The 16,370-nt window shown below is 44.1% G+C and overlaps 1 protein-coding gene across 1 annotated transcript in view; it reads left to right on the top strand.

The window, feature by feature from the left end:
• Positions 1–16,370, top strand: part of CHRDL1 (chordin like 1) — a 60,629-nt gene that overhangs the window by 30,747 nt on the left and 13,512 nt on the right. Inside the window, exons 6-8 of the mRNA XM_081179332.1 lie at positions 9,709–9,802; positions 11,116–11,183; positions 13,496–13,670. Coding sequence (XP_081035458.1) covers positions 9,709–9,802; positions 11,116–11,183; positions 13,496–13,670 — 337 coding nt within the window. The remainder of the gene's footprint in view (positions 1–9,708; positions 9,803–11,115; positions 11,184–13,495; positions 13,671–16,370) is intronic.

Below are 16,370 nucleotides of genomic sequence, written 5' to 3' on the forward strand. Positions count from 1 at the left end.
TGCAGTCATATGGTCTGTGGGGGGGTAGCCTGTCCGCCTCCTTCTCGCAGAAAACCTCCAAAAATTCTGCGTACTTGTGGGGAATCGCTTGCAGCGTGCCTAGCAGCAGCTGTGACTCCTCTTCCCCTCCTTCCTGCCGGGGGACGATGCAGTGTTCAGCACAAAAGGAAGAGCCGAAGGTCAGCTGCCTCTGGTACCAAGCCAGCGTTGGGCTGTGCTTGTCCAGCCAACTCATGCCCAATACAATGGGCGTGTCCGATAGTTGAGTGACGTTGAAGCTGATGATTTCCTTGTGATTCCCAAGGCGCATCACCATTGGTGGCGTCTGCTTCACCACTTGCCCCCCTAGCAGCTCCCTGCCATCCACCGTGACCACCTGCAGGGGCAGCGTGGCCGGCAGCAACTGTATAGCGTGCCGGTCTACAAAGTCTTGCCCTATAAAGTCCGCATTGCTTCCCGAGTCAATGGTGAGCGGCACGTCCATGGTGATTCCATTGGGCAGCTGGAGCGATGCGGTGAGCCTCACTACTTTTTTTTTTTTTAAAATAAAGTTTTATTGCTTTTTTCCAGGGTAAAAGAAAGGTATATCATCCATAGCACATCAAAAGCAGTTTTACAGAAAGGAAAAGAAGTTATAAAAGAAGAAAAAGAAAAGATTCACTTTTTCACATCCATTTTCATGATCGATCAGACTTCCCCACGTCCCCCATCCCCTGTTTTCTTCACAATAAAAATAAACAGCAAATTAATACCTTATTTCATATGTTTTTGTGTTTTCATTTAGTTATATAGTCCACAATTTATACATTTCGAAATCTTAACTTAATTTTCAACGTTTACCAAATTCAATACTGAAGCATGTTTTTCCAGAACATTTAGCAAATTCTCAACATTCATATAGCTTATAATATTTTTGTAAATAGTCCTTAAATTTTTTCCAGTCCTCTTCCACGGCGTCTTCTCCCATGTCTCGGATTCTGCCTGTCATTTCAGCTAATTCCATATAGTCCATCAGCTGCAAATGCCATTCTTCCAGCGTGGGTAACTCCTGTGCCTTCCAGTGTTTAGCTATAAGAATTCTTGCTGCTGTGGTTGCATATAAAAAGAAAGTTCTATCTTTTTTTAACACTCTCTGGCCCACAATGCCCAGGAGGAAGGCCTCTGGTTTCTTGTGAAAGGTGTATTTAAACACCTTTTTCAACTCGTTATAGATCATTTCCCAGAAGGCCTTCACCCTCGGGCATGCCCACCAGAGGTGAAAAAAGGTTCCCTCAGCTTCCTTACATTTCCAACATTTATTGTCAGACAAATGATATATCTTTGCAAGTTTGACTGGGGTCATGTACCACCTGTATACCATTTTCATAATGTTTTCCTTTAAGGCAGTACATGCCGTAAATTTCATACCGGTGGTCCATAACCTTTCCCAGTCTTCAGACATAATGTTGTACCCGATGTCTTGTGCCCATTTTATCATAGCTGATTTAACTATCTCATCTTGGGTGTTCCACTTAAGCAGCAAATTATACATTCTTGAAAACACTTTCGTCTTAGGTTCAAGTAATTCTGTCTCTAATTTTGATTTTTCCACCTGGAAACCAATTTTTTTGTCTTTTTTAAAAATCTCTACAATTTGGGCATAATGAAACCAATCTCGCACCTTTCCTTTCAGTTTTTCAAAACTCTGCAACCTCCAAGTGTCACCATCTCTTTCAATTATCTCACAATATTTCAACCAGCCAGTCTCCATATTACGAAATTTTACAGCCTTAGCCTCCACCGGTGATAGCCACCTCGGAGTCTTACTTTCGAATAAGTCTTTGTATTTAGTCCAGACAATGAGTAGAGCTTTCCTGACAATATGGTTTTTAAACAGTTTATGAGACTTTGCCTTGTCGTACCAGAGATATGCATGCCATCCAAAAGCATTACTATGCCCTTCCAGATCTAGGACATCAGTGTTTTCTAACAAGAACCAATCTTTCAACCAGCAGAGGGATGCAGCTTCATAGTACAGTCTTAGGTCCGGCAGGGCAAACCCCCCTCTTTCCTTTGCATCTGTTAATATTTTAAATTTTATTCGGGGCTTTTTGCCCTGCCAGACAAACTTCGCAATGTCCCTCTGCCACTTTCCAAAACATTCCACTCTGTCCACGATCTGAAGGGTTTGAAACAGAAACAACATTCTTGGCAATACATTCATCTTGACTGCAGCTATTCTGCCCGACAAGGTAAGTCTCAGTCTCGACCATATTTCTAAATCCTTTTTAATTTCCGACCAACATTTTACATAATTATCTTTAAACAGATTCAAATTTCTCCCAGTCAGGTTAACCCCCAGGTATTTCACTTTTGGAACAACATTTAATTCTGTTTCCTTCTGAAACCCATCTATTTCTGAAGGTGTCAGATTTTTAGCCAAAACCTTGGTTTTTTGTTTGTTCAGCTTAAATCCCGCCACCCGACCAAATTCAGAAATTAGTTCTAAGGCTCTTTTTGTACTAGCTTCTGGCTCCTGTAATGTCAAAACCAGGTCATCTGCAAAGGCCTTCAATTTGTATTGTTTTTCCCCGACCTGTATTCCTTCCACCCGCTGGTCCTTCCTAATCATATTCAGCAACACCTCCAGGACAGAAATAAATAACAAGGGTGATAAGGGGCACCCCTGTCGTGTCCCTTTTTCAATTTTAAACTCTTCAGTCACCACGTTGTTTACTATCAGTTTAGCTTTTTGCTCTGAATAGATTGCTTCAATACCATTTTGAAACGCCCTTCCCACTCCCATCCCTTCCAAATTTTTCTTCATAAATTTCCAAGATATGTTATCAAAGGCTTTCTCGGCATCTATAAATATCAAAACTGCCTTCGTGTTCAGATTTGTCTGTAATAACTCCAAAACATCAATGATATTCCTAGTGTTGTCAGACATATGCCTGCCAGGGAGAAAGCCTGCTTGATCTTTATGAATTACTTCATTTAAGACTTTTTTCAATCTGTTTGCCAAAATGTTAGTAAAAATTTTGTAATCCACATTTAGGAGTGAGATAGGGCGATAATTCCTGAGTTGAGTCTTTTCAGATTCTAATTTAGGAATCAAGGTGATGAATGCCTCTTTCCACGATTCAGGTGCCCCCTTTCCTTCCATAATTTGGTTACATACCTCCATTAATGGCTGAACCAAATATTCCTTCAATGTCTTGTAGTATTTGGAGGTAAGCCCATCTGGACCTGGAGATTTGCCTAATTGCATGTTCTGAATGGCACTTTCAATCTCCTGTTGTGTTATTTTGTAATTCAGGGCTGTTTGCTTGTCTTGTGTTAATTTTTGGAGGCCATAACTTCCTAGAAAATTATCTATCTCAGTCTCCACTTGGGGTCCTTGAGTAAACAATTTTCTAAAATATCTCTGGAAGCACTTTCTAATATCTTCTGGTTTCTGAATACATTCTCCCTCAACCTCTAGATTGGTAACAAAGTTCAACTTTTGTCTCTTTTTCAGCTGCCATGCCAGCAGCTTCCCACATTTATTTGCCGATTCGAATGATCTTTGTTTCATTTGTTTAATTTTCCATTCAACTTCTTGATTTATCAATTTTGCATATTGTGCTTGATGGAATTTTATTTCTCTTAAAACTTCTTTTGATTTTGGGTTTAGTCTCAACTTTTTCTCGCCATCTCTTATCTTCTCCAAGATCTTATCCTTTTTACCATTCCAGAGTTTTTTCTTGATAGAGTTTTGCTGTATCAGAAATCCTCTCATCACAGCTTTACTTGCGTCCCAGATTGTTTTCTTTTCCACCAAAGTATTCAAATTTATTTCGAAGTAATCTTTCAACGTTTTTTGGGCCTTCTTCACAATCTCCTGATCTCTAAACAAATAGTCATTCATTCTCCATCTGAAGGATCCAGCTGGTGTAAGTCTTAAATCTATTTTCAAGGCGTTGTGGTCGGAGCAAGTTTTAGGGCAGATCTCGACTTTTTTTATCTTAGGTGCCAGTCCTCTAGATGTCCAAATCTGGTCGATTCTTGTCCACGAAAGATGGGCCTCAGAGAAAAAAGTTCCCTCTTTACCTAGAGGGTTCTTTGTTCTCCAGATGTCAATCAAGTCCATATTGTCTGTAAGTTCAAAAAAGGTCTTTGGGAGTCTGCCATCTTTAGTCAAGTTCTGATTTTGAGACTTATCCATATATGTGGAGACAACTCCATTCATATCACCCATCAGGATGATATTAGTATAATCAATATAGTCCAACATTGTCTCATGTAGCTTCTTATAAAATTCCGATTTCCCATCGTTTGGTGCATAAATTCCTACCATCAAAAATTTCTCTCCTTGTGCTTGAATTTCAATCGCCAAAATTCTTCCTTGTTCATCTTTAAAGATCAATTTTGGTGCTAGGGCCTCCTTTGCATAAATCACTACTCCTCTTTTTTTTACTTTATCTGATGAGATAAATTCTTGGCCTAGTCTCTTGTTAATTAGTACTCTCCTATGGAGCCTAGTCACATGTGTTTCTTGAAGGCAAATAATGTCTAATTGTTCTTTTCTCAAAATATGAAAAATCTTTTTCCTTCTTTCGGGAGAATTTGCGCCATTAATGTTCCAACTGAGAAGCTGTAGAGACATCTTGGACTAATTATTTACCTGCTGGGGTGTCTCCTTTTTCGTTTTTGTCTGGAGGTGGAACCGGATTCAATCCAGACGGAGGAGGTGGCCAGGCACCTGCTATTCCTTTCCGAAGGTCTTCCCCGTGGTCGTTTAGGAACTTTTCTTGCTCCTCTGCTGTTCTGATTCTTACCCTCACCCCTTTCAAAGTAAAAGATAATCCTTGAGGGAATTCCCACCTGTATGGGATTGTGTTGTTTCTTAGTAAGCTTGCTAGGTCTTTATATGTAGCTCTTAAGTCCAGAAGTTGTTTTGGTATATCTCTAAAGATTTCTGCCTTTTTTCCCTGGATCACCAATGGGTTTTTAAAATGCAAGCCGAGTATGGTTTCTTTTTCTTGCCTAGATCTGAAAATGATCAGGCAATCTCTTGGTTTATCCTTCTTAGCCACTCTTCCTAGTCTAAAAGCGGTGACAATTTTAAAGTCTTTTTCCTCTGCCACACCCCAGAATTTGGATAATTCTATTGTCAAAAATCCAGTCAAATCCTCCTTTTCTGATTCTGGGATGTTTCTAATTCTGAGGTTATTTTCCCTATTTTTCAGCTCTGCAAGGGACAGGTACACTTGTTGTTCAGTCACCTGTCTACTCAGTGGTCTGACTTCGCCTCTTAATTCCTCTATCCTCTTTTTATTTTCGTCTGCTTTTGTATTTGCTTCCTGTGCTAGTTTCCGATTTTCTGTTGCAGTCTTTTCAATATTATCTATGGCCTGAGAGTTTTTAGAAACTTGGTCTGTCAATTTGTTAATTGAGGCTGTTACCTGGTCAAGTTTAGCAGCTTGTTCATCAAACCTAAGTGCTTGTTCATCCGCTTTCTTGTTCAGTGCTGCCAGCTGTTCCAATATTTCTTTAGAGACAGAGTCTATCCCTCCAGCAGCCATCTCTCCAAGAGTAGGCTGTATAGCTTGTCCTTCCTGAAGACCTGTCACAATTGGGACAGATGATCTGCGTGGCTGCACAGGCAGAGTTAATTGCAAAAGTTCAGTTTGTTTTGCTTTTTTTCTTTCTGCAGCCCTTGTTTTTGCTGTGCCACTCATTCCACAGCTGTCCCAGTATCAAGGTCAAATTGTAAATCCCATGGGAAAATTAATTCCAGAAAAAGTAAACATCCAGGCAGGAAAATTCCAAGACTAGTAGCAGTTCTCAGAGACTATTAAATCCACAATCCAGCAGAGGGAGCTCCCTGAAAGTTAGGGAGAAGGATAGGAAATTTCCACCAAAAGTTCCCTTACACACAAAAGAAAAAATATTATCCAAAACAAGGGGGGGAACCCCTCTCCTTAAGTTTAAACTGCAGAGAATAAAAGTTCTTTACCAAGGTGCTTGCAACAGTTCCTTTTCCCGCTTACAAAGTAGCCCAATGTTACTTCTAACTTTGTCTACAGTTACTGCAGACCGATGTTACTTGTATCCAGTCAGACCGAGAACAGGGTTTCAAAAATTTGTAATCCACAAGGTAAAAGAAAGAGGAACATAAATTTGTCTCTTATAAAACTGTTATGTCCTTTCTTTAACTCTTAATCAATCAAGGTCGAATTTGCAGATAAATTCCAACTCTTTTAAGATTCCTTTCAGCGCTTCAGCTTTAAAGGGGCTTTGCTCAATACTTTAAACAGAGCCGGGAGACTGACTTCCTTTTTAGCGTCTCCCGCTTTCAGCCAAATTTCTCCAAATTTAGTTCGTACAAAGCTTCAAATTTCCTACTCACGAGTAAGTTGTTTCAGTTCGATTGTTGAAGGAAGAAAGGTCAGCGCTGATCAGCAGCAGCCGCGCGGCTTCACTTCCGCGGAAAGAGCGATGGATCCACAGCACCGCTACCCCCTCCACGTTCAGAAACCCCTTACGGGGTCCCTTCTGCGTTTCGGAGGTCGCTCCTGGTGCCCGCCGAATCCCACGGCCACTGGCTCACTCTACCAGTGGTTTTTCTTCATGGGTCGTCGCTGTGCCGCAGCGCACGACCCTTTTCCGCGGAGCCCCTCTTCAGCAGCTGAAGAGGACCGCCATTGCTGAGCGCGCCGCCTCCGGAAGTCCGCGGTGAGCCTCACTACTGGTTTGGGCGGGAGGGGGTCCATGGGCTGTGAAATCTCCGGGGACTTCTTCACTGACACGTCTGGCTGGGCCCCATTGCCTCTTCCTCCAGCCAGACATCGTCGTTTCCCTGCTGTGGTCCTCCTTGTTGCGTTGCTGCAGTTACCATTGCTGAGGCTGCAGTGTGCTTGTGGAGCCTCCGGGGACACTCTTTCGCCATATGCCCTGGATCCTCGCAGATGTAACACTTCCTGTTCCCTCTAGGAGGCTTCGCTTTCACTGTTGTCGGTGCTAGGGCTCTGGCTGCTGATTGAGCCCTTGCACTTCCAACCTCCATAGGTTCCACTCCTCCTCCTGGCGGAGGCGTGGATTGCGCACGCGCTGCTTCTCTGGGAAGGAAGGAGGAGCCCCTGGCTGGTTCGCGCCCTCCACGCCCTTCGTCCCTGCTCCACGGACGTTCTTCCAGCCGCACCCCCACGGCTAGCGCCCTCTGAACGATCTCCTGCGTGGTCCGGGGTCTCTCCCCCCTCACAATTTCATCTTTAACAGAGCCGTGCAATCCCTCCCAAAACAGGTCTCTTACAGGAGCCGAATCCCTGTCCCATTCCAGAGCACTGACCAAAGCGAAAAAGCGGGCATGATACTGCCTTACGCTGGCCCTCCCTTGTTTCAGTCCATGTATCTGCTGCCGAGCAAGATCCACGTCAATGCTTGATAAGAAACACCCATCCATCGCTTTAATAAAGGCATCCGCATTTTGGAGCGCCGGATCCTTATCCCTCCACAAATTGCGCAGCCATGCTTTAGCTTCCCCATGCAAATGGGACATGATGAACCCCACTTTCTCTTGCTCATCTCTAAAGTCTTTTTTCAGCAGTTCCAGTGCGCACATTACATCTGCTCTAAAGTTGGGGTACTGCTGCAGGTTCCCATCGGAGTGAGAGACCAGACCGCCTGTTCGTCTCGCCAACCCAATTCCCTCCTGTCTGGGTGTCAGTTGCCCGTGCTTCGTAAGCATGTCCAACCTGACCTGGAGATCCCTGCAGGCGGCAGCTGCCTCCTCCTCTCTCTTCCTGGATGCGAGAGCCTCGGCATTCAGTTGTGACACTGCTTTTCTGAGTTCCTCTATCTGCTGCTCAGCCGTCATGTTGTCTGCCGTTCGTGAGCTAGCTAGTAGGCACCTGCTTCTCTCCTCTCCTCGAGGCTGTAGATGCCCACAATTTGGAGACGGAGCTTACTGTCAGAGCTGCTTCAAGATCCTAGCTCACAGAGGATCACGCTAGCCAGCGGTCATTAAGTAAAAGTCTTTATTGAGTTACAGTTTCCATTCCCAAGCTGCTGCGTGCAACTCTACGTCTAATGGCTAGATCGGCGAAGCTCCGTCTGAGTCTCCGCCCCTTGTGCACCAACTTAATATCCTAGCCCTGCTCCACCTTTTCCGCCTGACTGCTCTCCTCTGGGTCCCTCTGCCCCCCGGGGTCTCTTCCTTCCGGGATTCTTCTGACGCCGACCCCCCGGAACTCCCTGTCTCCTTGCGCCGGGCTTTAGGACCTGGCTCCCTTTCCTGGCTGCCTACTGCGTCACTTTCCTGTGCATTTGAACTTGGCGCGCGCGCCCAACCTTCCACTTTCCGTCTGACCGTTTCTTCGCTCCACGATGGAGGTGTGGCCACTCCTGACTCGTGCCCTCCCCCCTGTTGCGAGCTGCCAGCGCTTGATCTCTGGCGCTCTTCCTCTTCCCTGCTCTCTGGCTGTGACGCTGGTCCCGATTTCCAACTGCTCTCCTCTGAGTCCCCTCTGGCTCTATCTTCCTGGGGTGTCCCCCTAGGCTCCCCCCTTGCCCTGACCACTGGTGCTCCTTTCTGTGAATCTTCTGATTCACTGGAAAGACTCGGAGATCTCGGGTCGTCGTCATCACTCATCTTTTCTTCTGCCTCCTCCCCCTCGCTCTCTGTTTCCTCCCTTGCCCTTGCCTCTGCTCCTGAACCCCTGACACGTATATTCAAACCCAAGGCAAAATCATTCCTCTTTAATCAGGCCTTTGACTTTCAAATATCTATGGCCTTTTTTGTGGGTGGGATGTTTTAATGTTTTTTTAAATGCTGATTTTAATGTGTGCATTTGTTGTTGTTTTTTGCTTAAAATGTTGCAAGTCACTTTGAGTTACTGTGGCAAATAAGTGACTAATAAATTTATTGATGTTATTAATAATAGAAGGGAAATGGAGCAGGGACACTGTCAAGTAACTGAATCAGTGAATGCATTGCCAAGGCTTCAACTGTCTATGACACAGCTTCTCCAGCTGGGTGAGGAGAGCAATATATATCCTTTGTAAGTCACCTTGACCTCTAGTTTTGAACCAGTGAGATTTTTTGCTCCATTCTCTATTTTAAAAGATGGGATATCCAACATGGAACATTTCTCAGAAACAGTTATCAAGTGGGCTGCAGAACCTGTGATGGAGTAGGCATTGCCACACTACAAGCCTCATCATCCCTGACCATTGACCATGCAGGATGGGGTCGATGGAGGTTGGTAGTCCAACAACATCTGGAAAGCCACATGTCCCCCATCCCTGTTTTAAGGAATTTATAATCTTCAAAGAAACTCCAGTGCCCCATCCTGCCCAAAAGAACTTTTTGAAAGTCACAAGAATAAGGCAACTGGGCAGTTTCAGCCTGTAACACATTTCATAGTGCTGAAGGGAATAGGTAGGATGCACCTCTTCCTACTACTGAGATTCTCAGTCCTCCTTTACATCTGATTATTTGAGAGGTCAGTGACATGAGAGCATTATGAGGATTCCAGAGCTTTGATATATATATAGAGAGACAGCAGCTCATCATTTTAAGCTTTGTTGCAATTAAATAACGCTTCATAAAAGGTAAAGAATGTGCATGGGATTGTTTTGCTGTTATGGCAACCATCTGCCATTTGAATCTGTGCGCCTGCATCATGCACTAACTAGCCCTACTTTTATCTTTTTGTGTTTGTGTGTGTGTGTGTTTAATGGCAGGAAGGAAATGTATACTGTGGCTTGAAGACATGTCCCAAATTAACTTGCACGTCTCCAGTGTCCACACCAGAATCGTGCTGCCCAGTTTGCAGAGGTAAAATATATATGTATGCAATTTCTTACATGCCAAGCCCAACCTGCCCGTGTCTTGAAAAAGCTTGACAATTAAGCATGGCATTCAGGCAGCTGGAATGTCACTGTTTTCTTCAGACACTGAATTCATCAGCATGACTACTGTAGCTGGGGCAGCCTTATCAGCAACTTCCACTAAGGTAGAAGGAAACTTAGGAACATAAGTATAAGGAAGATACCTTATATTGAGTCAAACCACTGGTCCATTGACCTCAGTTCTGTCGACACTGAAAACAGCCAGCCAGAGTTTCAGACAGGGGTCTGTTTTGCAACCCTACCTGAAGATGTTGAGAAAGCTCTAAGCACTGAGCTATGATCCTTCCCCTAAAGTTACTTTTACACAGGAACCTGCCTTGCCAAGAAGCCAGACCATTGGTCCACCTAGCTAAGTAGTGTCATAGCATTACAGTGGTACCTCAGGTTACATATGCTTCAGGTTACAGACTCCACTAACCCAGAAATAGTGCTTCAGGTTAAGAACTTTGCTTCAGGATGAAAACAGAAAACGTGTTCTGGCAGCGCGGCAGCAGCAGGAGGCCCCATTAGCTAAAGTGATGCTTCAGGTTAAGTAAGAACAGTTTCAGGTTAAGAATGGACCTCCGGAATGAATTAAGTACTTAACCCGAGGTACCACTGTAGATAACTGTAGAGTTGGAAGGCATCCCAAGGGTCATCTAGCCCAACCCTCTGTAATGCAGAAATCACAATACTTAGTTGTCAACACAGTTTCCTAGGAAGAGGAATTGATTGGCAAAACAACTTTGGGACTTGTAGCTCTGTGACGGGAACAAGGGTCTGCCAACAGCTCTCAGCACCCTTAACAAAGGACAGCTCCCAGAACTTTAGGGGAAGCCATGACTGTTTAAAGTGGCATGGGAGTGGTTTAAAAATATGTTGTGAATGTGACCCAGGTTGGTGGGCTTTGAAATCTGCAAGCACTTCTAGCCATCAGTACTAGATGCAGAAGTGTGTGGCCCAAGTCCTGATACTGAGCCTGAGCCTGGAAACCATGAAGACCTGGAGCCCCAGACCCAAGAAGCATGCCAAAAGTCAATTCTCTTATTCAAGAGTGAGGCTGACGCTGTTTCAGAATTTAGGACAGTTCTGTTTCCAGTTTAGTTAAACAGTAGAAAGCTCCATAGAGATGTCCTCAGGCTATCATTTGAATATAACTCCTCCATGTTGATATCTTCACTTTCATTACACACAGGGACATCAGGGTGGGGATCACAAATGGCCCCAGTAATTCTTGACATCATTGTCTCTTGATTACAGGAGACAGGGAGTCTTCGTGGGACAACTCGGATGGTGACATCTTTCGGCAACCAGCCAACAGAGAAGCTGTAAGTGAAGTCCATGATCTCATCAAAAGAAACAGAACTTTCCTACTGAGTTGTGCACACACCCAAGGCTGTTGTGTCTTTTGTTCATTTCACACCCATCCTGTTTCAAAGGGGGAATTTCTGGCAGATGTTTTCATAGTAGCGAGACTTATCTTTGTGATTGAGACGTCCTCTGGTAGTTGAAGCATTGACTAAATTGATAGAAAACTTAAAGCTTGTTTTGAAGTTCACTGGCTTGAAACTGGAAGAGGCCTGGCTTTCTTTTCCTGGGGAAAAAAGACAAAGAAAATCTATCCAAAAAAAAATATTCGCCCATGAATAGTTGAAATGCAATCAAGGGCATGAGTATATCTCATGTATCTGGGGAGGAGGAAAGGGGAGAAAACATCCTTTGTTTAAGAAAAAAAGATAGCAGTGAAGGAAACATAAACAGTTGCTTATTTTCTGTGGTTGGAGTATACTGAATTGCCAATCAGAACAGCGTCTGTATCCATTTCTGTGGCCACTGAATCAGCAAGCGTTTGGGGAGACTTTTCGGGTGGAGTGCAGCGGTAGAGTGATAAATTTCAAAGGTCAAAAGCAGAAAATGGAACAGGCAGCCTCAGAAGGTGGTGGACTCTCCTTTGTCAGAGGCTATTAAACAGAAACTGGGTGGCCACCAATCTGTGATGTGGTAGCAGCAGATTTTCTGCATTGGCAGAAATGAAGGAGGTGGGGGCTAGGTGGCATTCCAAGTACCTTCCAACTTCATGACTCTGTGTCCAGTTGGGGACAGGCTGATCTTAGGATTGTAAGTGGTTCTTCAGGATTTTGGAATAAGGACCTTCCCAGCCCTACATGGAGACACCAGGGATTGAACTTGGAATCTTCTGCATGCAAAACAGATGCTCTACTAATGAGCTGTTGCTGTTCCCCTTCCTGTGTTGGCCTTCTTGCTGAGATGGAGGTAGCAGAACTCCCCAACAGCTCTTTGACCTCTGGCCAGTGATGATAAAGAATGCCTCCCCAACCACAGCCGCAGGGCTACAGAAGTTTGGAGCAAAGTCCTTGCTCGGAGTGTGTATATCCAACTCATTCTGAGGAACTAAATCTGGGTCTGCAATGATTTTGGTGTCTGTATTATGAAACCAAACTGTCAGATATTCAGTCCAGCAGAACTGATTGTTACAACAGAGTAATTTGAAATGAAAGCTCAGTATTTTGAAATGTGAGGAGCAAAACCTAACAAAAACAAACAAATGCCTCTGTGTGTGTGTGTGTGTGTGTGAGAGAGAGAGAGAGAGAGAGAGAGAGAGAGAGAGAGAGAGGGTGGGGGTGGGGGTGGGCTGGGGGGTGGAGAGAATGAATGTTTTCGTTGCTCAAAATAAGGGCTGTAATCCAAAACAGATTTAGGCAAACCCAAGTCCACTAGAATCAATGGACTCGTGCCCTCAACTCTGCAAGAAATGGGAAGGAACCCCAAATTACTATCTAATCTGACAAGGCGGAGAATCTGAGAACCCCGTGTGTTAGAGCAAATAATTGATCCCTGCCCTGGACTCTTTTTTGTCTTTTAAAAAAATGCTCATGCCATCTCCCAGCTGCCACCATCTCCTCCACCCAACAACACCAACAAAGTTAGAACTGTTTCCAGGACATTACCGGGAAGAAATTATCACCATTTTAAACACACAGAAAACCTGGAAGATTATTCATTGGCCATTTGGGTTGGCCACCAGTACTGCATCACCAAAGCAAGTCCACCATAAACCCTATGGGGTTTATGCTTATGTTTATGAACATATTTCCATTTAGCATCTTGATGTTGCTGGGCTCCAATTCCCATTAGCCCCAGCCAGCATGGATCCTTGCGCAAAGCCTGCAAGGAGCTCAGATTGTATCCAGTCTTTACCAAGCATTTGTTATGATTTGTTTGCTGGGAGGTTTTTCAACAAAGCGCATTCATCCAACATTCATCCTGATTTACTTAAGTGGCATTTAAACTTCTTCCCATTAATCATTAGTTCCCCCACACTTCTCAATGCCTTTCCCCATTACTTTTCCTAAATTTCTTTTGTGGAATGGGTTTGTCATGCTAGGGCAACTGAGCACATTAATCCACTTTAAATGCACAAGCCTAAAGTTCCTTCCTGCAAAATACCAACTGTCTGGAGGCACCTGTAGCAGAGCTACCCTCCTGGAATGTGGTCCTGACAACAGAGGCTCCATAACAGAGGTCATAAGATTGTTCTTCTAAAACCTTCAGTCTCATGAATCGCTCCTATTCCTGTTCTCAGAGGGTTTTTTTCTTTCTCTCTCTCTCTTTCATGCAGAGGCACTCTCCTCATCGCTCCCATTATGACCCTCCACCCAGCAATTCCCGACAGGCAGCCAGCATTCCTCGGGCTCCTGGTGGCAGAAGTAACAGAGGAGCCCTGCCGGATATGCAACAGGCCTCTGGGACTATTGTACAGATTGTCCTCAACAGCAAACAGAAGCATGGGCGAAGTAAGTGAAATGTCTGTGTGTGTGTGTGTGTGTGTGTGTGTGTGTGTAATTGTCTTCTTCTTAGAGGGTTTGGAGGAGGGAACCCAGCACCACTTACACACAACTCAGAAGGCCCCAGATTCAAGTCTGTGGCTGGAGGGGCTCCTAGGCTAGGCTTCCTCAACCTCGGCCCTCCAGATGTTTTTGGCCTACAACTCCCATGATCCCTAGCTAGCAGGACCAGTGGTCAGGGATGCTGGGAATTGTGGTCTCAAAACATCTGAGGGCTGAGGTTGAGGAAGCCTGTCCTAGGCAATCTCTGGGATTCCTGCACATTTTATGGAGCTTCTACAAAAACCTTTGGTAGCTTGCTTTTGCTGACTAGTGAAAGCATTTTTGTTTCTCCAGCTTATTTTTATTTTAATCATTTTTTTCTCTCCTCAGCATGCCATGCTGCACTTTTACCTGGAAAGTTTCGGGGGGGATGGGGTCCTGAGCTAGGTGTAGCAAAGAGTGACTTACACTAGTCAGGAGTGGTGCCTTGTTTTCTCAAACATCAGTCAGCATTTTATTATAATGGAATGTTTGTTCTCCAGGTGCAGGGAGAAGGAGGAGGGACTTTAATTTTAGTATATGTATTGTTTTGCTTACATTTATATCCCACATTTTTCCATCACAGAACCCAAAGCATGTGGTACCCAGTAGTCAAAAGCCCAGGCACTGACCAGACCGAGGAAGCATCTGCTTTGCATGCAGAAGGTTCCAGGTTCAATCCCCAGCATCTCTAGGTAGAATTGGGAATGCCCTCTGCATGAAATGCTGGATAGCCATCAGTGTGGACAATACTGAGCCAGAGGGACCAATGAATCTGAATCAGCATAGGTTCCAATGCTATGCCTCTTTCAATTTGCGCAGCTTCAGCAAGGTGGTAGGATTCATACAGTACTGCTGCAGAAATACATGTGAAATGACCTAAGGCCATTTTACACCATCATCAGCCAAGGGTCCTGTGCATCAAGTGCAGAGAAGGCTGACATGCATGTACATCACATGTGCTTGATTCCAGCAGTATATCCACTCTTTTTATGGGGGAAGAATTTGCAGGGAGTAGACACAAACCCCATCAGATCTATGCCCACACAAATACTGTGTCATGTGTTACATCATAAATGCATTATCGTTGTTATTTGTCGAGCTTCATCAGTGTGCATGGCACTTTACAAAGAATAAGAGGGCAGGTCCCTGCTTCTAGGATCTTGCAATCTAAATTTCAGCACAGGGGGGAAGAAGATGGAAGTAAGGGTAGATAGGGATATAAATTTCTACCCCACCCCACCCCCGTTACATGGGCTTAAGCTTGTTACAGTTAGAGAGGGTTAAGCATTCTCTTTCTGGTTTTTCAGATATTTTCATTCCCTAAGTCTGTTGCATTCCATTTCTGCATGAATCTGCTACTTTAAAATAACAACCCTGCATTAAAATTGGTATTACAGTATGTACATTTTGAAGAATCTTCACAAAAGTATGCATTTATAACCCTTTTTTATCCTAAATCATGCATTTTTACATGCACCTTAGTACTGTACCTAGGACTGAAGGAGAAATTTGATTCTGTTTTGCATTGAAAGGTAGAGCCACAAAATTCACACTTTCTTAAGCAATATACAAACCAAAAAAGAACTGTCCTCCTAAACGCACACTTCTCTTTTGCATTATATTAGGGAAAACATTTCTGCAAAAAAGTGTATATTGGGTCAAATCGAATGCAAATATGTATATCTTCAAATGAATTCACACTAAAATCCTGGTGGATTTTCATGAGGACATTTGAAAAAGAATTCACAAACTGATATGGAAATATAGCAAACTGAATTTAAGGCTGGAAAAATGAGAAAGTGAAAGAAAGCCAAATAGAGAGGTTCATAAGAAGATAAGATGAGCCTTGTCGACCAGCCCAGTGGCCCCTCTGGTTCATCATCTGATTCTCACTATGGCCAGACAGATGCCTGCAGGGAGCCTGCAAGCTGGACATGAGCAAAACAGCAACTCTCTCCACCTACAGTTCCCAGAAACTGGTATTCATCCATTTCTAACTGTGTCACAGGATAACCACATTCCAATCTGTATATTAGTTTGCAAGCTGCAGATCAGAAGTCATGCAGGATGAATTCTGCAAGCATCCTTAGTTACAGCAGAGCAAGGGCAGCCAGTGTGGTGCCCTCTATACCTTGGACTGTGCCTTTCATCTGCCCTGACCATTGGCCATGCTGGATGGAGCAGATGGAATTGGAATGCCAACAAACTGTCTGGAGGGAGCCATATTGGCTACCCCTGCAGCAAAATATGCAGACTAAAGGATGGTGCCAAAGCTTTAATGACACACACACACACGAAGCAGAACCCTCCCCCCAACTTATGCATAGGATTTCCCACTAGTGATTGTGTGAATGAGCCTGGAGGTTTGCAAAGTGAAACCCAAAAGGGTAGTAAAAAGGTTTTGAAGTAGAAAAAGCCGTTCTGCACAAAGCCAACAGTCCACGGGCTCTCAAAAGTGGCCTGCAATATGGTAAAAGCCTTTGATTTATGGCCAGCTAATCTTTCAAGGTATTAACTAACTGAAGGAATGTTGGCTATAGAGTCTATTATCCACCTGAACAATCATGGAATAACATTCAGCTCAGGCCGATGTTTCATGTTGGATCTCAAAGCAAGAAATCCCCG

The sequence above is a fragment of the Podarcis bocagei genome, assembly GCF_964188305.1.
Source record: "Podarcis bocagei genome assembly, chromosome: Z".
NCBI lineage: Eukaryota > Metazoa > Chordata > Lepidosauria > Squamata > Lacertidae > Podarcis > Podarcis bocagei.